Genomic DNA, 22,167 nt, shown 5'->3' on the forward strand with positions numbered 1-22,167 from the left:
CTTTAGTTTCTGGAACCAGTGGAATTTAAATTAGAAGAGATCTCACACAAATTGTTGTATTTTTAAAGGCAAAAAAACAATAGATTAATAACATTATTATTATTATTATAGTCTCCACCAGATAAAATGCAACTGCTGCTACTCACTAGAATAGTTTTAAATATCCTATTCTATTAAGTTTGAATAATTTATAAGAAATTAACTATTTTCCTTTTATACCACCAAAACGCTACCGTAGAAGGGTCTAAGTTAGCCTTTTGTAAAGGCCAAACTTTCAGAAAAAAACTTACAACTCATGTTTAGGGTAGTCTTTACTAAAACCCTTTTGAAAAGGATTTTCTATGCTTCACCTTTCCTAATTAAAAGCCTTGCCTATGCTATTTGATATGTTAAAGTTACGTTTGTATTAAAGTTGATTTTATCATCTTATAGCCACAGAACCATGATGCAACGTGTTTATAAAAGTAATAAATTAGTAAAGGCGATATAAGAAAAAAAAATTGTTTTTAAATATACACAGGAAACAGAGTTTTGCTTAGCGGAAGAGTAAGAGTTACCAAGCTCAATAGCTAATTACTTTTTCTAGCTTATAAAATAAATTTAAGTTTAAGCAAATTAAAGCTAGAAATTCTGGGTAAATATTTTGTGTTTTAACTGTAAATGCGTAAGAAAATTGTAAATATATAAAAATGCCATGAATAATAAGTAAAGAATGAGAGCTAAGTGAAACTTGAGTAAGTGCTGCATTACCTAGAAAAACTTATTTTTCAAACTTTAATTAGCTAATGTTTATAGTAAAATGTTTATAATAAAAATTGTTATATAATAAAGCTCAAGCAAAGATTTGTAGGTTATACAGTTGCTAAGTTTTTGTTTTACCAATTCTTTATTGAATAATATTCGTCGACTTGAGGGTAGAGGACTGAAAACCGTGAAAGAAGTTCAGCTCTAGACATTTTCTTGTAACTAAAAAAGCAATAGCAATGAGTTTTTTGCTTGGTATTGGAGAATGGGACGATGTTTCAGAAGGAGAAGAAGAAGAAAAAGTAGAAAGTCAACGTTATTTTTATTCGAATAGGGACAGGTGATTACGTTTAGATATGTTGATTGATTTTGGTTAATATTATAATATATAAAGTTTAATTTTCTTAGTGGATTGCCATCCAAGTATGTTCAAAGTGAGTGAAACTGGCCCTAGTCATTTTCAGCAAAGCCTTAAATGTGTTGTGGATTGCATGACTTCCAAAATCATCTCGAGCGATTCTGACTTTGTTGCAGTTGTCTTTTTTTCAACACGCGCTTTGAATAATTTAAATGACCTCCCTAACGTATTTGTTTTGCAAAATTTAGAACAAGTAAACCTTTTTTTCTAACCTCTTTTACTTTCTTTTGAAGCTTTTGTTATACAAGGTAAGCGCTAAAAAAATACAAGAAGTAGAATCTTTTTTGCAACCCGATTTTGATTTTGATCAGATATACGGTCCAAAACAAAATTGCTTTCGATTAAACTTTATCATAATCTAAATTGTACAAAGAAATTTAGTATTAGCATCCAATAGTAAAAAATTATTTTTTAAAAAAATTAATAACTGTATCTTTTGCAGAAGACAAATAAATTGTGTAAACTTATTTGAATAGTAGCTCCACATTTTACAACTAATTTACAGGATCATGTAACACATTTTCGTTATACGATACTTTTTGGATCTGCGCTACACTGTTTAGCGCCAGGTGTTTATTTTTAATTTAATTTTACTTTTCATTATAATAATTCGAGCTTTTTACACTCTTTTGTCTTTGCAAAGATTTCAATTTTGGCTTACATACTTTATATTATTGTATTTTTTTACACTTATTTTTTTCCCCACTTTTGTCATACTCCGCAGCATTTACTTTTTTTTTCAATTCTGCCTTGAATGTCCAAATTGAAAAAGTTAATTTTTAAATTTTTTGCTCACTTGTAAGCTTTAAAACTTGCTAGCGTTGAACTCTGATCCCTTTTTTACTATAATTTGAAAATGATAATTTTTCATTATATCATGTTTTACTCCTTTTTAAATGTAAAGTCCGTTGAAATTATGCACGAAGCGTTTATTTTTATTCACCAACCAAGACGATCCTCATTCCGAAGATGAGAAACAAAGGCAGCTTGCTAAAGTGAAAGCTCAAGTAGAATTAAAAATATATATACCATTTGTGAAGTTTTTGCTTAATATCATTATTATTAGGATTTGAGAGATATTGGCGTGCATATTGAACTTATACACTTGGCCAAAGTCGGCCAGATTTTCGACATCGCCAAATTTTATTCTGTTTGTATCCATATATATATATATATTATAAAGGAAATTATTTTCAAGTTTTTAGCAAAGCAAAAGTATGTAAAATTTGAGATGCAAATTTCTTTTTAGCAATTTTTGTTACAATTACGAGTGAAAAAAACTTTTATAAGTAAACAGAAAAAAGTAAACTATTTTTTATATTTACTCCTTAATACTATATAAATAATTTTATTAAAATAATAATAAACATAAAACAGACAATACTAATAACTTTTTGAAGTTAATATAGAAATTATTGATTAAAAAAATTTTGAAAACAAATATAAAATATAAATATTATAAGACTAAAAAAAAATTATAATATTAATAATTTTAAAAAAAGTAAAAGAAAATAGTAAAACTTCCTATAGGAACTTTTACTAATGGACGAAGAAGTCATTGCGAGTTTCCCTTCCGCATCTTCCAAAATGGAAGAACTTCAAGAACGAATGCGCATAAAGGTTTTTTTTTTCTGCCCCCCTTCTTTAAACCGCCCCAATTTTCCTATTTGGACACAAAATAACCATTTATTGGCTACTTTTACACGGGGTTACAAGGGATTGGTGGTGTTTTTGTATTTGTTTATTATCTCAGTGGATTAATATATTCCGTTATTTGCGCTACCTTACTGTGAGCAGCAGTTTGCAAAAAGAGCGCTGGTGAGGATGTGCTGGACTATTGGCGAAGGCAAGTTTATATACATGCTGATTGGCTCTTGCGGATGCTTGTCATTTTTTTTTAAGGAGTCGAAGTTGGCATACAAGTGTACAAGCTCGTGTCTCGCACGTGCAAACCGAACTATATATGGCTCGATGCTAGAACCAATGAACAGTTGAAGCTCACTTCGGCTTATATTAATGAGGTTACTATAGTCATTATAGTTTATGATACTTCTACTCATTATAACTATAGAGGACGGGAGCTCCTATAATGAACTGCGATATAAAGCGCTCTTATATTTATGGTTCGTGTGTTTACTCGGTGATTTTCGTTAGATTATTGCTTAGGCATTGGCCAGGCGGAAGAGAAGTTATCTTTGATAGGGAGGAAGTGAGGCAGCTTAAAGATTCATTTGAGCCCAGTTTTCTCTTATTTTAGTGACTTCCTATTAACGTATTAAGTCATTTTTACGGGGAGCTCAGCTTTTATGTTGCTGGGATTTGTGGAGGATCGGTTTTTGAAGCGCTACTATTCTCTCCGGCCATGCGATTTTATATATCCCGATGAAAGTGTAAGTTTTTTTTAATGAATACCAGAAAAAAAGTTGGCATGAGTTTATGTAATGTGAGCAGCTCGTGGAAGGAAGCATTGTATTTTTTAACGCGTTGCTAAACCAGTGCCTGGCCAAAAAAAAATATCCCATGTGCTGGGCTAACTACCGTGTGGGCGGTGTCCCCCGTATGGTTTGCCTCCTTCCGCAGGTTTCTAATGCATATTCCTTTATAAAGTTTTCGGGTCTATATTTGGCGTGTAGGCGGAAGAAAGAGACGAGTGTAACCTTCAAAAAATGAGTGCTGGTTTCCACGTGGTCTATCTGCCTTATGCGGACGACATTCGGGAGTTACATTTTGAGAAAATGGACGCTGGTTTGTACATTTTTTCCCCGCCAAAAAAAGCATATATATATATATTACTGTAGCCACTGAAGAGCAGACCGAAAAGGCTACTGCCGTTATTGAAACTTTTCTAAGCGAATACGATCCGATACTGATCGAAAATCCGTCTCTGCAGAAGTACTACAGAAACCTTGAAGCTCTTGCATTGGATAAGGACTGCCCGGACGACTTTTTCGATGCGACTCTTCCGGTTGATCTTGATCACTTTTGCACTGTTAATATATGGAATAAACGATGATGAAGGACCTTGAAAAAATGGAATTGCTTGGAGGCGAGTCTATACAAGAATGGAGCAAAACCATCAATGCCGCTCCTTATGTGCTTCCTTTTGGCTCTTTTTCAGCGTCACCGTTGAATATATAAAAACAATAGAAATGTGCGGCTAAAAATAATTATATTCCTAACTTGAAACACGGAGACAACGATGAAGTTTATAACAAAGTTAAAAGTTTCTACATAGATAATAAGGTAAACACATAGGGGTCTATTACCACGTAGGCAGTGCGCCGGTCGAGTTTGTACCTGTAATGCGCTTATAAATATATTTATTTGAGTCTCATAACTAATAACTCCTTTTCTATTTTTTAAAAGCTGCCCAAATGCACTGTGGAACACCTAAAAACTTTTTGTTGGCATGTGGGAGAAGCGGTTAGTTTTATTTGTTTGCTCTAGTAAGTAACAGACGAAGCTGAAAACCTTTTGCCGGGCCGTTTTTACTTGGTGTAATAAATATGTGCGCCTGCCCAATTACGGAGCTTTTGTATACTAATTAATGCCAATTTACAAGCAGGTCTCTGGAAAAAAGTCCCACCTGATTGAAAGAGTTATTTCCTACTTTGAAAGAGAAGATCAGAATTCATAAAGCTTCATATGCAATAAATAAAGTTTTCATTACTTAAGCTAAAAATTTTTGGTAATTAAAGTATATTATAAATAAAAAGTAAAAAACAAAAAGTTTAATGAATAATGCGCTCCATAATGGACTAATGAAAAGCCATGTGCTCGAGCAACATATCCGACTGAGGACGGAGACCAATCAGGGCACGAAAAAGGTTCTCAATAGCATTACGCTGGCGAAAGAGAGCATTCACTACTGGCGCACCTGCCGGGACGAGGGGCGCCTTAAGCATGTAAGAGAGTATAGAAAGAATCGAGTGAAACGCGTCAAACTCCGGCATCTCCGCCGTTTTATACTGGACTCTAGTCATTAACTCAGTGATGAGAACTAAATCTATTATTATGGGAGAGGCCAAAAGGGAATCTTCGCAGGTATTGTGTATCGAAATCGTGTTACGGCCCCCCATAAAGATCTCAGACTCGTATTCATCAAGTGCTCTCTTAGAATCCTTAACGCTGGGAACATACTTTATAACAACAACGTGGTCAGGCTTTTCTCCTTCTTTGTACAAAATATTGTTACAAGCCACCATGTCATCTACAACAGTTGATTTTGAAATTTCTTTTGACTTAAATTGAGATGGTGCGGATAAGTTCAAGCCATCATTGTTGCCTAAATGGTTATAAGAAGTAATGGCTACTGGTTTGATGCCGGCGCTAACCAAAAAATCCACCAAGACAGATTTAATTTTTGTTTGTCCAGACTTAAAGTCGTCGCCACCGATATGCACGCGGTGCTGTTCAGCTAATTCTACAACTCCCGGAACGAAGGTATTCTGCGGTGAGCCATTAATAAAAGGGCTGTTTTCAAGAATACTTGCAACTGCGAAAAGGGTAGAAGGTGATACTTCTTCATGATTTTCTTTGATGGCTGATAACAAGTTTTCAGCACTGTCATTGATACCAGGCAAAAGAGAAGAAAAACGTTCAGTGTTAGCGGTCCAAACAACAACGACTTTATCAAGTTGGTTTTTACTTTTAAAATCTCTAATATTCTTACGAATTGTCTCCAAATGGTACTGCTTCGTTCCAGATAATACATTATCAGCTCGGCTTTGTTGGTTAGAAGCAATAAAATCAGGATAGTACACAGAAGGCATTGGGATAAGGTCTTTCATATAGGGGTTAAGTTTTTGTTTTAAATCGGGTTCCAGAACGCAAGAACGATCTAAAGAAGCTGCTAAGTTCAAGCGACTAATATCCCAACCACCTATTACTATATCGTTCGGATGAACCATGGGTAAAAGCTGATAAAAAGGAACATAAACAGCAGACTGTTGGGCGTTAAAGCCAAGCTTAACAGTTGAGCTCATGATAAGAGAGCCGTAATAATTGGAATGATGAGTGCCATAACGAGTTTCCCAAGTAAGAAAATGCCTATTTGCCAATATTGAGGCAGTTAAGGTAGAGCCGTTATTACCTCCCCACCCCACAAGTAAAAGTCCAAGTTTAGGAATCGTCGTTGAGGTTTTAAAAATATATTCGGTAGACTTCGGAGTTGCAATATAATTGTTATCTTCCTCATATGAAACATGGGTACTTTCATAAGAATACCGGGATATAATAAGATGCTCTACGTCGTCATAGTGCACATCAGGAGAATTAACTTTCACAGAAACCATTTGCTAAATTATTTAAATTTATAAAAATAAAAGTTCTAAATAAGAGACTACCAACCAAAAATATTGCACCCACCAGAAATTATAAAAAATATAAGCATATACAAAAGCAATAGTTAACCAAGCAGGCGACACAAAGCTAATATCCGATCTATAAAAAATGTTTTTGCGATTCCACGCGGTTGAAAACAGCAAATTAAATCACGAGGCATGTTGGGTGGCCGAACAGTGTATCTTAGTAAAGGCTTACACCCATCAAATGCTTATATGATTAACCCGAGTTACAATAGTGTTGTTCAGGCCCTGTACGAGAAAAAAACTACGAAAAATTTGGTTTTACGCGTCAAAAAATTATTAAATTGTTAAAAAATCTGTTAAGATTTTTCTCAATCTTAGCCTATATTTAGAAAGCTACAAAGTTAATAAAGAAACCTATTTTTACAAAATTAGCAAGCTATGTGAAACGTTGTTTTTATGAAAATGTTATAAGAGTTAAGATATCTTTTACTAAGTAGAGTTATCCTTTAAATGCATTAAACTTTTTAGCTTAACCTTTTGTGATTTTTTCTTATTTAGGTGGGCGTCCCTTGTTTACTGTAGTGGGAAGTATAACACATTTAATTAGATTCACCACTATTGCCTTACGTGGATAACTATGATATATCTTTTTAAATGGGACACTATTGTTGAATTTTAAAAATCATATCTTACTGACGTTTCCTTTTTGTTGTTTAGTAGTTACAACTTATCATATAAGGAATTTACTCATACCCAAAATCGTGGCAAGAAGGATTAAGTAGGTAGTCAGCAAATTTAAGAGAAACATAGCAAAAAAGGACGAAAATAGTTTCATTGGGGGAAAGAGATACTTAAATGTACGGTACAATAAATTTGATTTAAACAGTTTGTTTAAGAATACAACTATATTTTCATAGTCGAGTTTAACATAACTATTATCGAAGACGAGCAAAAAGGAAGAGTAGAGTTGGTTATGAATTGACCCAAGAACAAGGTAAAGTCAAGTTCGAGGAAGAAAAAGTTATTAATAATAATTATGAATCTTTTTTTTTCACCAAGTACAGCTTGCTTCAGCAGTTATAAGTTTTTATTTACAAGAAGGTATAGTAATAACAAAGAAAAGAATTGACATAAGTTTTGAGGAGGAATCCTGTGAAAAGTACGTTAAGCGGTTTTTTAAGGGCATTATCCCTTTTTTAAATTTTTATAATTTAATAATATTTATGTCCTTCTGCCTTCTCGAACTTTAACAATTATTTTTCTTGAAAATGACTTCATAATTCTATATTTAATCTTTATAAGGTAAATAACGATGGAGGACTCCGTACAAAAAAAAATTTGTAGAAAAGAATTATTTGTGAGAAGTTTATAGGGCAATTTAACTAAAAGATTTACTCGTTAAGTATAGTTTTTACGTATTCACTAATATACTTTTATAAAAAAATTCCATTTTTTGCAATTATTTAATTAGTTTTTTTTTGTTTATTAAAAAATCGTTTCTGACTTTGAGTATACGTGAAATTGAAAGTTTAAAATTGCTATGGGGTTTATTATACCATGTCTTACTGATATAGTTATATATATATAATCATATTTTTATTTTTTTGAAACATGGCAATAATATAATACAAAAAGTTAGACTTATATTTAACATAAACTTATAAGAATTTTTTCATAATACCTTTTACCTGTACTAAAAAACAATATTATTGAAATTTTGTTATATTAACCACGAAAATCATATATTCGATTTTGTCTAAGTTTTTCTATTTGACGCTTTATGCATAGGTGTTATATATATATTGCACTTTATAAATTTAAAGTAATGAATGCATGCGTTGTATAAAGCTACCTTGTATATAAAAAAACTTAAGTGCGCTATTTCTTATATTTCTTATATTGTTGGCTTAACATAATTACTTTTAAGTTTTTAATATAAATTTTTTTTATAAAGAATCTACTGTATATAACTAAATAAATTGTTTAAAATTGAAAACCTTACGAACGAAATTTTTACCTTTAATTTTCACAAAAATTGTACAAGTTCATAATTTGAATAGGCATAATAACTCTACTTTTTTGGTTTTCTATGTAGATAAATCTTTTAATCTACTACCTTCAAAGAAATTTTTTCGTAATTTTTTTTAATAATAAAGGCTTAATTAAAGAATTCTCTTGGGGAGGCCCGGCTATAACAACGTTTTAAATAGGTTCATTAGGCTAGTATTATCTTCCTAGTAGCAGATGAACTGTTGCTACTGTCTCGAACCTATACTATTCTATTCAGTTAGGTACTAGCTTCGACGCTACGAGCTTTGTACAACATATCTAGTCTGCTAACCTATTGGGTGAAATTACCTCATAATCCAACGCGGATTTTATATACTAGCGTTGCCGTCCGGAGACAATCCTCTGTAAAAAGCTATGGACGAGCTGTTTGAAATCTATGTGTTCTACCTACTATTAAACTTTACGGATTCAGCTAAGTTGCATACGTGCTACTACTTATAAGTCACTAACCGCGTGCGAAGGCTTTTGTTTAGAAAGGCGTATGTAATGAGTAACGATGGTAGCACTAGCTCAGTTTCCGTGAGCCACCTGTCGGATCTTTCTTGTGATTTAAGACTATAGATTAATACTTCTATTATACTAGTTGTCATCTTCGGATTGTCGCTTGTATAGTACTCGTATTGTCTCGTTCTCTTGACCAGCTTTGGACTGGGTGTACTCTTTAACCGGTTCGCCTTGTCCTTTGGTTCGCTTTGACCGTTAATGTATAGTGCTTGTTACTATAGTAGGCTCGTCCTAGTATGGTACTGGCATTGTATGGAATAGTGTTAATAGGTAATAGCGCTATTATTATTAGTCCATCTACTATATAATATACTAGACCCCATACTATAGTAACAAGTACTCTTCGATCGAGCCGGAACTCAACCGATTTCGTTGCACCAAGCATAATATAGTATATGCACTAGCAGCTGCCCGAGCTACCATATTTCTCCTCTATTTCTCAGTGTCCTTCGTCCTTTAAAGACAGTCATTGTACTTCTTTGAAACAGCTGGAATGCAGTTCTGCTGAAAGAACGACCTTAGCGTGCAGCTTTACAGAAAAAAAATCAAAAGATTTAACAATTATTCTTCTGCTCTTGCACTTTTGTTCCCGTTTTTCGTTAGACTTAGCTCTGGCCCAAGGAAGAAAAAAGTAGACAATGCTAGATCTAACTAAAGCTCAGTGGGCTATTATTTTATGAATTTTTTAAATGTGTGAAATAAGATACTTTATAATGAAAGCATAATGTTATAAAGAAATTCATAATAGAGTAGGAAAAACCAATTTTACAAGGCTCTGTCAAGCATACGAAATGCTAAATAAACAAAAAAATTGCATAATAAAAATCGAAATTAATTTTCTTTTAACTATACCAAAAGGCACAGGTTACAAAAATCTTTTTAGCGGTAAGTTCCTTTTATTTATAATTTACAGATAAACAATAATTCTTTATATTATGAAAAAATATATATTTGTGAGGTGCCCAGCGATTAGAGTTTACAGTTCAAATCGTTACTTTTGAACTTATTGTTGTGGCGCTCTTCTAAATCTTTTGGAATAAGCTCTAATAAAAAGTTTACTTTTTTCTCTACAAGATCAACTCTCCAAGTTTCTATTTCAAAATCCTAATATAAAATAATTACAATTATAAAAGACCTGTAATTGCAAGCAGACTAAGCATAAAATTATGATATGATGTTTAAAAAAAATACTTTTTCCTCGCCATAAGTTGTTCTACAGTTTGGAACGTTGGTAGTTAAATTATTAATGTGAGAACGCAAAGTATTACGGACCTAGCGAAATTGGTTATTTATAGAAGTTCTTGTCCCCTTACAAGAAAAGCTTTATAGCTACCGAAGTTAAATAGGATGTGTACTTATTTACATGCTTAACAACAAACTGAACATCAGGATGGGGCCCGGAGAGATGCTCAAACACAATGGAGGCTTCACATAAGGCGTTTAAGATTTTCTATTTTAAAATTTTCTTTATAACATATTAATCAACAGTTGATAACGGATTTACCTGCTCGACTACTCTTAACCCTGCTAGACAATCTGTGGGTAACGAGGAGTCCCGGTTTACCGTAATACTTAGGTCGTTGCTTTCCATTCGACTAAGTATTAGGCTGCATACCAACCCACGTATAACTGTACTAGTGGATAGGCATCACGTTTTACTAAAATATCCTGAGCAACCAAGAATTACATTTTCTAAAGTTTATTTTATTTTTGCAAAGATTTAGCAATGTAGTCTTTTTTAATAAAGTAGTTTCTTACGAAAATGTCATTGTTTTACTATTCTAAAAAGATTCTGTGTTTAAAATGCTAAATTATATGTGGATCACCCCTGAAATATTATTAATCTTGGTACAAACTTAAAAATCTTGACAGTTGTGTTTTAAGGGGAGAGGAGTAAAGCAAAGTTGCTAATTTTCGATGTAAAGACTTTTATATACACATAATCAATTTTTTTTTATATTAACACTTTTTTTAATCTGCATATGAATTTTTAATTTAATTTAATTTATTTCACATTCATAGCTATTTAGTAAAAAGTCATGTGTGGGAGGTTAATGACTTTTTTTACAATGTATCCGACTATATTTAAAGACAACCGTTTTCATAAGCAGTGAATTACTGCTCACATATTAATCTATTTATACTTTTTCTTTTGCTTAAGAGCAAAAGATAAAAATAGTACTTTTTATTTTACAAATAGAGTTATGGTTATTTTTTACGACTTATTAGAGCAGCCTATATACGATCGTGAAGATGTTATAAACAGTAACGCTCGACGTAAAACTAACAATAAATATAGTAATAGGAAATATAAACAAAATAAAGTTGATAATAACGGTACTACTACTACTACTACTAATAATAATAATAAAGCTAACCAATTAAAGCACCGGTTTGGCAACAATGAAGTACACACCCGAAGTAAGCCAGATGAAACTTATCAGTCGCCTTATATCATTTATGATTATTCAGAACTCAATGCTGCTGCCGAAGGTGATATACTCCTTTAAGAGTGTTCAAAATTATTTAGTTAATTTTAACGAGTTTAAATTTTTATAAAACATTTTAGAAATCTTACTTGAGCACCCCCCCTCGAAATCTGGCATTTACGTTACTTTAGAAAAAAGTTTTTCTAATAACTTTTTTTGCCAAAGCACTTTGGGTATAAACTCGAACGTCCCCCATTATGTTGGTTTTAAATATAATACCTTTAAGGGTACGCTATAAATAAAGTTTAATTGTAATAATAAGCAAGTTAATGTACGTTTTTGCTCCCTAGCAACCGATCATGCAAATTTTTACCTCCCAAAACCAGCCGCTTCGGGTAAGATCATTGAGTACTTCTTATTAATAACTTTTAAAATATTTATTTGGAGGAATCTCGATAATTGGATTTTTGTTTAGCGACAAAAGTTTGGAGTTCCAATTTGAACAAGCTCGCCGAAGATGGCATGTTTTAGCCAACTCTCTATTGACAAATCGAGAAAACTTTGTACTATATTTCAATTTTGTATATTAATTATAGCAAACTACATGATATCCTAGAAGTATTTTAAATAAGAAATTTTTTAATACCCCGTAGACTAAAAATTTATATACGTTTAATATTTTTTAGCGTAATTTTTCTATTTTATCATATTTATATATAAATTACCTTGTCTTTATACAGTTTAGTGGCTTCCTCCGTTATAACTTTAAAAAGTTTGGCTTAAAGCTTTCTTATGTGTCCGACGATCAAATTTTAATCTTAAGCAGTTTGCATTCTTTAAGTAAACAACTGTTTTTCGGTGGTGAACTTTTGTTTAGCCTCGCTCGAAAGCTTCCTGGAGGTACTCACCTCGATCTCAATGTAATAAATAAATTTTTTAATTTTTTAAAAAAAAAATTTGTAATTTTAGTAAAACAAAACTTTTTTATATATAGCAAATACTACGTAAAAGTGGTTAATGATAATTTCTATGTAATAATAAATTAGTAAGATGCTATAAAGTAAAAATTATAGAAGTCCTTGTTTATAATTATTTTATTAGTTACTTATTAAAAATAAAGTTTATATGTTTTTAATCAATATTAAATAATTTAATTTTCAGTGAGTTTAGTAATTAGTTTGAAGTCAGATCAAGTTATAATTTTAATTTTTTTTTTAAAAAAATAGCTTAAATTATGTTTGTTTAAATTTTTTGTTCTAAAATTTGCGCAATTATTTTGAAATTAATTTCAACTATTTTAGCATCTTTGGGGGTTCGTTACGAAGATGGAGCCTCTGCTTTTGTAGCTACTTTGAGCCCCTTTACTGGACACTTGGCTACTTCCTACACTGCTTTGATGCTAAAAGATTTCTCCATGTCTACGAGGTTTTCTAGAACAACATTTTAATTAATTTTTTTATTGATATATTGAAATTTTATATGTAATTTAATTTTTAGATACGAGTATAATCTTTTTAGCGCCTTAAGCGATTTATCCGTTGGAGTGGAAATTCTTCCTAATCCACATTTTAAATTTAAATTTCGTGTGGGACTTCTTCAGGTAATTTTTTCTTTTGCCTTTCTTTGGGGATTCTTAAGTTAATTTAATAAATTTTGATTTTAAGGGCCTCGGCTTAATGTTCAATTTTAATTTCCCACACTTCTCTTTTACGCTCTCGGCGCACGCGAAATCTGATTCCCTCCGTGCACCGCTTTTTAATTTCGAACTTAATATTCATTAAACATTACTTATATATTTTCTAAATAGAAATTTTTGATATATATTAATATAATAAAGAATTATTTATTAAGCTTTAAATTAATCAAAAATATATTGTTTTATAAATTTTTTTTGATAGTTAAAAATTTTAAATGACAAAAATAATATGAATTTAGAAAACTTAATGAAAAGAAAAATATTTTTGAGAATCATTAAAAATAAAAATAGTTAATAAAAAAATGCTTGCGCCGTTATGTATTTCTATTTTTAGTTCCAGTTCTTCATAGTATGTGTTTCCTGTATTGTAGGGGAATATATATTTGTCCAATAAAAACAAAAATTTACATGTTATTAAAAAATAAAAACAGTAGAAAATTTTTTTTCTATATATAACACATAGCAAAGCAGTTTCTATAAGGATTTTAGGAGTTTGACTTTTTGCAATATTTTAATCGGGTGTCTAGAGCGTTGTTTTATGAGTTGATCTCACTGTTACCTGATATAAAATTTTGCCGATGTTATAATTATACAACTTTTTTTTATTAGTAGAACAAATATAATTTTAAAGCATAAAGAATCTCTAGCTAAAAAACAAAATAATCTGGATGGGAATGCAGAGCAAAAATGTTTTTGAAAGATTTGCTTACAGAGAAATTTTTCAAAACAAATTATCCCATATTTACAAATTGTCTATCAAAATTCTTTGGAAATTTGTAATGTCATTAAAAAAGGGTTGCCCTTTTATAATTTTAGCGCATACGGATACGTTAAAGGTTTGCTTGTGATAAAGAATTATAAGGCTACGCCGCTTATTAAAAGTTCTGCAGTGACTAGGATTAAATTCACTTTTTAGAATTATAAACGAATAAAAAACTTTAAATTTTTGGATATTAAAGATCTCTCCTTTAAAAATTTTAAAGCACTACCTTATAAACAAATTTTTACTAATAATAAAACTAAGAATCTCGTTTTCTATCTTATTTTTAGAATTTTCGCTAAACGTAAGCTTTACCTACTTGCTTATGATGCTTTAATGCTAAAAAATAATTCATTTTATAGATGGTTAAAAGCAACATTGCTAGAAGTTTCAACTGAAGGTATTAAACTATTCCCGAAGTAGTTTTTATTACGTCCCGAAAATCTTAAGAACTTGAGCTTTTCGCAGTAAAAGGAACGAAAAGAAAGCAACCCATCTCAGAATTAGTGAATATTACTTTTGACATAGCAGTTAAATATTTATTTAGAAGAAAATCTAATATATAGAGCTTTTCTGCAGTAACGGTTAAGCAGAAGTATAAACAAGATTTTCTGGCCAATGGACTAAAAATTGAAGCCGTAAAAAAGGTCAGTTGGCTGCCTTAGTTAAAAAGATAAATAAAGCACATTAAAAAGCAAATAAAACATGATCTCGAGCATAAAGTAGCAATATAGTGAGAAAATAATTTTTATACGCAGTTAAAAAAAAAAAAAATTCTGTCAAAAGAGATTTTGGGAGTATAATGGTGCTTAAAAAAAAAAGTCATCTTAAAAACATAAAGCTTGTAAAAGCCAATTTTAAGTTAAAAATGGACCAAGATCTCGAACACAAGATTTATTGACAAATTATTTTAAATAAACAAATATACTAAAAAAGGACGGCCATCATTGAAATCTTTATTTCAATCTAAGGCATTTCTATATCTAAGGTATATTTGGTCACTACAATTCAACTTAAAATTAGTTAAAAGATTTAAAATTTCTATTTTTTTTAAAAAAAAAAGGAGTTTATTATCAATGTAGGTATATTTAAGTAATTTTTTTACAAGTTTTTTAAAATATAAAAAATTTTGTATAGCTTGACTTTAATAATATGAAAAGAAGAACTGTCGATGAAATCAACTTGCTAACTCTTTACTTTTATATTTAAGTACTGCTTTTTTATATTTGTTTTCCTAAATATAAGAAAGCGACTTAACTAGTTACTTTATAGCATATAAATAAAACTTTATATACATGAAACACTCAAAAGTGTTCAACCTTAAAAAAATAAATATAAACTTCAAGAAAACTGTTTTAATTATTTAATTTTCTGCTTAACGAACTGATAATTAAAATATTTACCATCTATAAATTTATTTAACAAAAAGCTTTTAGCCTTCTTAATATTTATTCTTTAAGGTAAATTCCAATGCACTTAATACTTTTCTTCTGGCAAGAATGAAACATATTAAACTTACAAGAAAGTTCTTTTACACTTAACGCGTGCTTCAAATTGTACTAAACTAAATTTGAAAACAGGAGACACAATAGAATTTTAATAAAGTAAACTTTTATATAATCAAAAGTGCGGAATGCATTTAATTACTAATAAAATATTTTAAAAAAATAAAAAATCTATATGAAGTTTAACACAAAATTTAGTAAAAGTGTAGATTCTGTCCAACATAATTTGTAGTAGTTATTAATAATAAAAATGTGCGTTTTTAATTATTTTTGTTAGTAATAATTAATAAAAATATTTAAAAGAAGGATTTTTTAAATTTACTATTTTTTTTTTTAAGTTTGAAAATTACAATAAAATAACCAAGAATTCATAGTAAATATTTAAATCCGAAGCGATTAAAACTCAGAAGGAACGTAAATTTGCAAAACAAACTTTTAAAGAGTCGCAAATTTCTAACAAGAAGTAATTTTTTTAATTACTACTGACTTTCACATATACGCCACAATCCTCAACATTAGCATCCAAAAAATTACGTGGACCTTCACAGTTGTACTTATTATTATTATTGTTAGAATTATTATTATTAGTAGCACTATTATTAATGTTATTATCAGTATCACTATTATAATTACTATTATTATTATCACTATTCTTATCACTATTATTATTTTCTGTATTATTATAACTGCTTCTTCCACAAACGCAAGCCCGCCGCAAGGGCAAAGCGTGAAGAGTCCTACACAAAGCCAAAGACGGTTTCACAATGGTGCACGCGGCAAAGATCGATTCCGGAAGTTCTTCTTCGCTGTTAATAATAACAATAATAATAAGCTCTTAAATTAATAATTAAAAAATATAACAAAAAAGCACTCAATACATTATTTTTTAATAAAAAATAGAAAAAGCGAAACAATAAATAAACGCAAGTAATAAAAATAAAGCATCTCAATAAAGTTTTTATATAAAACTTAATAATAATGAAAATTAAGTAAATAGTCATATACATAATAATAATAAATTAACAAAAAAAAAAGCAACGCACACACCAAACACCCTCCAACAAGTAAATCAAGTCGATGGTAAGCCCGCTGGAAAACTGCAAGCAACGACTGCACATGAAATTTGCAAAACTGGAACTGCTCGTGTCGCACTCGACTTCGCACCAGTCCCGATTCGCTCGAAACACGTGACTAACTCGCTTGGCAAGAAGACCTGTTTTTTAAATTAAAGACAACCAAAATAAGATAATGAAGCGCAGTTAAATGAAGTTGGAGTACCAACTAAATTTGTCAACAAAACAAAACAAAACTAAAAAAAAAGGTAGAAGTAAAAATAATTCAAAATAAAAATAAAAATAAATCATATAAAAAATATAAAAAGGAGAAAAAGAATAAAATAATATATTTTACTAAAGAATTAATAAAAAAGATTACTTTCTATTTTTAAGTTGTCCAATTTGAAAATAATTACTTTTAATAAAAAAAATTTCAATTTTTATATAGAAACCATAATTAAAGTTAAAGTAATTTAATAGTTAAAAGTTGTTTTAATATAATTTTTATATTAATCACAAACAAAATTATTCGTTATTATTAAATTGATAAAATTTAAGACTACCATTTTTATTTCTAATTATAATTTAACATTATTATTATTATTATTACAAGGCCGAGTGGAAACGGCACTTCTCAGCATCCGGTTCCCTTCAATGATTCTAAAGTAAAACATTTTAAACTAAATAAAAAGTTTTGAAACAGTCACGTAAAGAAAATAATAAACAATATAAATTCATTTAAAAAGGCTGCAAAAAACTTCATTTCAAAAATTCAAAACTGCTAATAGTAAATTCTATAATAAAAAGGAATTCATAATTTAATTAGATGTTAAAAAAATTGATAAAAAAGATATAAAAAATTTAGTAAATAAATTAGTTTAAAAAATTCAGAAATAATAAATTTAAAAAAAAGTATGAAAAGCATATATTAATAATGTAATTATAAAAAAAATTTCGGAATAAAAAAATTAAAAAAAATATATAATTATTAATAATTTGCCTAAAATTTAAACAATTTTATATATATGAAAAGTAAATCATAATAGAACATTTATTGTTTTACTGTAAAACAATAAATATTAAAAATTTTTATAATAAATATAAAGAAAATTAGGAGTAATAAATTAAAAAAGTAAATTTATGGTAAAAATAAATTCGCTTTGAAAAAGTTAAATGAAATTTATTAAGAATAATTTATTCTCAAAAAAATGAATTTTTATAAGGAAGTTAGATTTTCTCTTAAAAAGTTTAATAAAAAATTTTAACGAATCGGGGGGGGGGGGAGATTTAAAGAAAAATAAAATTATAATTGGCCCAAAATTTAGTTTTTTTTAAAATTTTCTATAATAATAATGTTATTTCAAAGAAAGGAAACCTAAAAAATAAAAATATTAAATTAATTTTACTAATCAAAAAATATTTTTAAAAAAGCAAAAAAGTAAAACAATAAAAAAATTTATACTTGTTCATCAATAAGTAAATTAATACTAATAAAAAGTTAAAATTTTATTTAAATATAATTTCGTAAGCAGTAAAGTAAATAAAAAAAAATTAAAAATTATTAAATTTATTAAACAAGAAAAAGTATTAAAAAAAATAATTTATTCAAAATTTATTAATAAAAATATTTCCGTTGTTATTTTTATCTTAGATTAAAATAAAAATAAATTTTTATATTATATATTTAACGACTTTAATCAAAGTTAATTCAAAAAAAAAAAAGATTTGATTATATATCATATTAATAAAAGTAAACTACTTTAACTATAACAACTTTTGTTAAGTAAAATTATTAAAAAAACTTTTAGTAAAGAAAAAAAAATAAATAATAGTAAAGATTGAATTAATTTGTATAAAGTAAATAAAAGTTTTTTTATAATTTTTTTTAATTTTGATAAATTTAAAAATATTAATCAAAATTAGTTCAAGAAAATAAAAAGATTTAATATATAAATAATAATAATTATATTTGATTATTTTAATAAAACAAATTTAGTTAAAGATTAGAATAAGAAGTATAATTATAATTATCTTTTAATAAAATATTTGTGGTATAAAGAAGAATAAATACTAGTAATGGAAAATAATTATTTATATAAAGTAAAAAAAAATGTAAGCACCTCGGAATTAATTTGAACCGATTTCTACAAAACACTTCATCTTTAGCAGGATTGGCTCCATCTTGATCGTAACATTGAAATTTGCCAATAAATTTAGTCCATAACTTCTTGAATTTATAATCAGCAGAATCATCTTCAAAGTGAAAGGATAAGTTCATAAAAAGTAAAATCATTATAATAAAATTTAAAATAAAATATAAAATTATGATTCCCAAGAATATAAAATTTTTTGTGGCAGAGAAAAAGAGGTGATATTTTTATTATAACATACGGTATGTCACGTGGTATGTCGCGTGTATAGCCACGGAAACCTCATTAGACAAACACGTGGTATGTAGATGTGATCGAACATGGGATATAATAACACATGTTATGTACCAAGTGGTATCAGCAGATGATTTATCAGAGTTAACTCCAGCATAAAGTTTAGCTAATATTTATTTTAATTCTAGAAAAGAGCTGCCAAGCAAATTAATATTTATTAAACATTTAAAGTTTGCTACAACAGATAGTAACACATCTTCAATTTAGTAATAAATGCATAGTAATTTCCAAATAATCAGAGTAACGCACGCTGTATTCCTAAGGAGATTTATTTTATAATGCAACTAAAATTGCTCTATCATTTAAATTTAAGCACAAGTTGTTTAAAAAAATTATTTATTATACTACATTTATTATAATTACTCTATTAAAATTTATTAAATATATATAATAAAAATTAATTCAAACAAAAAAGAATTTTACAATAATTTTATATAAAAATATTTTTTTGAATCAAAAAATCTTCTCGAAATGGAAATAAACTTATAAAATTAGTAAATTATAATCCGTTTTTATAAATATTAGCTTAATAGATCCAAATCGGAATCAAAATTTTATAATAAATTTCTTTCATATATAAAATATTAATTAGTAATTAATTTTAAAGTAAAAACCAATTTGGTTAGTGATCAATAAAAATTTATATAATACTAATTAATTAAATTAAACAAAATTTTATAGAATCATAGTTAACAAAAGTTTACCATAAAATTAAAATTAAAGCCAGTAGTATAAATTTATAATAAATAATATAAAGTTTAAAAGTATTCGTTATTATAGTGATTATTAAAAATAATAACTAAATTTTAGTATTTACTACGTTTTACGTTTTACTTCATATTTTTATTACTATGTTTAAAAAAATAAATTAATAATTATGTTAAAGTTATTATAAATAACATTTTTATTAATATAGTAAAGTTTACATTAAGGTAGATGTTTCTTATTTTAATATTAGTTATGCTAATATTGTTTATTATTATAATTAATTAAAAGTAAATGTTAAATATTTTTAGTTATTATTATTTATTATTATTTCTATTTAATATAAGTATATTTATTATCATATTAATGGTTGTTGTAAACTTATTAAGAATATTATTTTTATTTATTATGAAAGTTATTATAATGAATTTATAATTTATATATATATTTTAGTTGATTCTTAATGAGATAAACTTTTTTAGATAATTTTTAATTTTGCAATAATTTTAAATCTCATCGGGACAAACTTTTTCTAAAGTTTTCCAAATTTCCAATTAACTAAATTTAAAACCAAATTTTCTATAAAAAAAATTTCTTAATAACTTAATCAAATCTTATTTCTAAATAAAACCAACAAAAATCCATTAAAATCTAAATTACTACATTAAATTGTCTATAAAGAAATTTATATAATTTTAAATCTCGTCTTATGAATCTTATAAGTATAATCTAATAATTAATTTTTTAAAATTCTATTTTAATTTTCTTGGTTTATATTTTTTTTAAAATAAAGGCAATAATTTAACTTGATGAACTGAAAGAAATTTAGTTAAAAAACTAAAACCTGATTGTTCTCCAGGATAATTGTGAGTCTCTTTAGGGCGGTACTGCTCGGGTACTGCCCATACGCAAGCGCAGTTGAAAATGCTGGACTTATAGTGGATCACAAGCATAAATCTAAAGAATTACAAATTTATAACAAACCATCAAGACTTAAAAGTGATTAATAAATAATTTAAACATTTAGAAAAAAAATTAAAAGAAATATTTAAATTTTTTTTAATAAAGTAATTTTTATTTATTTAAAATAATAAAGAGTCTGTATTAATTGATAACTATTATAATTATTATTATATATAACGTTATAATATTTTTTAATTAGCTCAAAAATATTATTTTTTCTATTCGAGCCTTGTTTCTTTATTCTCCCTGATCGCAACCTGGACCAGACCTTGAGGATGGCTGCCATAGTGAGTTAACTTATTGTGATTATAATTCTAATATATATCAACGAATTCAAAGTTAACATTATAGTATATAGTAATAATAAATAAATCCCCACTTTAAAAAAATCCACGCCAAGTAATTCAAATTTAGCTGGCCCCGAAAATTCTTTAAATTTTGTTGTCAAGTAGTTTTTTGAGCGAACTCGGTACTTTGTAGTATCACAATCTTTAAAGCCGCCTAATCAAAAAGTCAGCGGCTAAAAAATTATAAAAAATAATAATTTAGGAAATTTTTACCTTTCGAAGAATTATTATAAACTTTTGGTAGAGGCGGAACTACATCTTCAGGAAATTGGCAAACGCAGTAGAGCAAGTGATTTTCATTTTTATTTTTAGAAAAGTCGTCCATGGAATTATATTCTTTACTATAATTTACTAATATTATGGAGAACTCTACTTCAAAAAGGCAGAATATTAAGTAAGAAAAAGTAATAGAGCGCAACAAAAACCTGTGCAGAATTGGTAGGATACAATTATATAAGTTTCACTTAAAACTACTTTGCAATAATTGTAAATAGAAAAAAAAACTTTTAAAGTAGTCATAATATAAAAACATAACTTTTATAATAAATAAAGTTAAACCCTGTATAATCTTATTACAAGTAGATGCCTCACCTAATATATATATATAATAACATACCGCAATCTATTATTTTCTATATCTATTATTGTAAAGCATTATTTCTAGAAACCTCAAACCCAGAGAAATGCGAGTTAATTTATTTTATTTAAAAAAGACAAGAGGCAAAGCCTCAGCAAAATATTATTTACAACAGGCAGAGCTCTCTCACTACAAAAGTTTGCGTGCAACCGCTGATCTAAAATCTTGGGTTTACAAATTAGCATTGCCAGGAATGCTTAGAAATTAACTACTACTTCATCTTTGCTGACCCATTCAGATAGATATTCAAATTAGTAACACTACTTAGAAGTATTATTTATTTTGAAATTTCTTAGTACTTTTTGTTATTTATTTTATACTTTTATTTTTTATTTTTTATTGTTGTTTCTTATATTTATATTTTTTATAGTAAAGTTATTATGTGTATTAAATAAATTTATGACGTCTAAAGTATTTGGTTTAGTCCCACGGTTCCTGTTGAGAGCAGAGGTTATGAGAGAACAGGTTATTGTTTAATATACTGTTACTATGTTTTTCAATTAAATTTGCTCAAGCTATTAAGGCAAGAATATAGTTTCGCAGTCAGCCTTATAGCTTGGCGTAGTATGCAATTTATATTT

The 22,167-nt window shown here is 28.1% G+C and overlaps 3 protein-coding genes and 3 long non-coding RNA genes across 6 annotated transcripts; 2 read left to right on the forward strand and 4 right to left on the reverse strand.

The window, feature by feature from the left end:
- The first annotated feature begins 961 nt into the window (after positions 1 to 961).
- On the forward strand, positions 962 to 4,814 carry LOC135145602 (X-ray repair cross-complementing protein 5). The gene is made up of 20 exons (XM_064077719.1): positions 962 to 1,084; positions 1,139 to 1,355; positions 1,411 to 1,480; positions 1,668 to 1,731; positions 1,887 to 1,960; positions 2,067 to 2,169; positions 2,229 to 2,312; positions 2,693 to 2,782; positions 2,960 to 3,008; positions 3,065 to 3,183; positions 3,234 to 3,285; positions 3,340 to 3,402; positions 3,464 to 3,552; positions 3,614 to 3,742; positions 3,796 to 3,907; positions 3,961 to 4,127; positions 4,181 to 4,255; positions 4,310 to 4,405; positions 4,529 to 4,585; positions 4,728 to 4,814. Exons 5-20 carry the CDS (start codon positions 1,917 to 1,919, stop codon positions 4,797 to 4,799), a joined length of 1,401 nt encoding a protein of 466 aa, XP_063933789.1. The 5' UTR covers positions 962 to 1,084; positions 1,139 to 1,355; positions 1,411 to 1,480; positions 1,668 to 1,731; positions 1,887 to 1,916; the 3' UTR covers positions 4,800 to 4,814.
- Positions 4,815 to 4,920: 106 nt separating this feature from the next.
- On the reverse strand, positions 4,921 to 6,463 carry LOC135145610 (inositol-3-phosphate synthase-like). The gene has a single exon (XM_064077727.1). It carries the CDS (start codon positions 6,454 to 6,456, stop codon positions 4,921 to 4,923), a length of 1,536 nt encoding a protein of 511 aa, XP_063933797.1. The 5' UTR covers positions 6,457 to 6,463.
- Positions 6,464 to 10,033: 3,570 nt separating this feature from the next.
- Positions 10,034 to 10,634, reverse strand: LOC135145591 (uncharacterized). Its single transcript, XR_010283499.1, has 4 exons — positions 10,550 to 10,634; positions 10,379 to 10,495; positions 10,237 to 10,317; positions 10,034 to 10,149 (listed from the first exon to the last, which is right to left on the reverse strand). It is a non-coding gene; the product is annotated as an uncharacterized LOC135145591 (long non-coding RNA).
- Positions 10,635 to 12,231: 1,597 nt separating this feature from the next.
- On the forward strand, positions 12,232 to 13,215 carry LOC135145589 (uncharacterized). Its single transcript, XR_010283498.1, has 4 exons — positions 12,232 to 12,374; positions 12,776 to 12,899; positions 12,972 to 13,074; positions 13,139 to 13,215. It is a non-coding gene; the product is annotated as an uncharacterized LOC135145589 (long non-coding RNA).
- A 2,692-nt stretch (positions 13,216 to 15,907) lies between these two features.
- Positions 15,908 to 20,590, reverse strand: LOC135145611 (putative cyclin-H). The gene is made up of 5 exons (XM_064077728.1): positions 20,484 to 20,590; positions 18,611 to 18,743; positions 17,101 to 17,150; positions 16,483 to 16,648; positions 15,908 to 16,241 (listed from the first exon to the last, which is right to left on the reverse strand). Exons 3-5 carry the CDS (start codon positions 17,129 to 17,131, stop codon positions 15,908 to 15,910), a joined length of 531 nt encoding a protein of 176 aa, XP_063933798.1. The 5' UTR covers positions 17,132 to 17,150; positions 18,611 to 18,743; positions 20,484 to 20,590.
- A 241-nt stretch (positions 20,591 to 20,831) lies between these two features.
- On the reverse strand, positions 20,832 to 21,256 carry LOC135145593 (uncharacterized). The gene is made up of 3 exons (XR_010283500.1): positions 21,163 to 21,256; positions 20,982 to 21,103; positions 20,832 to 20,916 (listed from the first exon to the last, which is right to left on the reverse strand). It is a non-coding gene; the product is annotated as an uncharacterized LOC135145593 (long non-coding RNA).
- Between the last annotated feature and the right edge of the window lie 911 nt (positions 21,257 to 22,167).

The sequence above is a fragment of the Zophobas morio genome, unplaced genomic scaffold (assembly GCF_036711695.1).
Source record: "Zophobas morio isolate AGI-343-1 ecotype UQ-CSIRO unplaced genomic scaffold, CSIRO_AGI_Zmor_V1 ptg000164l, whole genome shotgun sequence".
Taxonomy (NCBI): Eukaryota; Metazoa; Arthropoda; class Insecta; order Coleoptera; family Tenebrionidae; genus Zophobas; species Zophobas morio.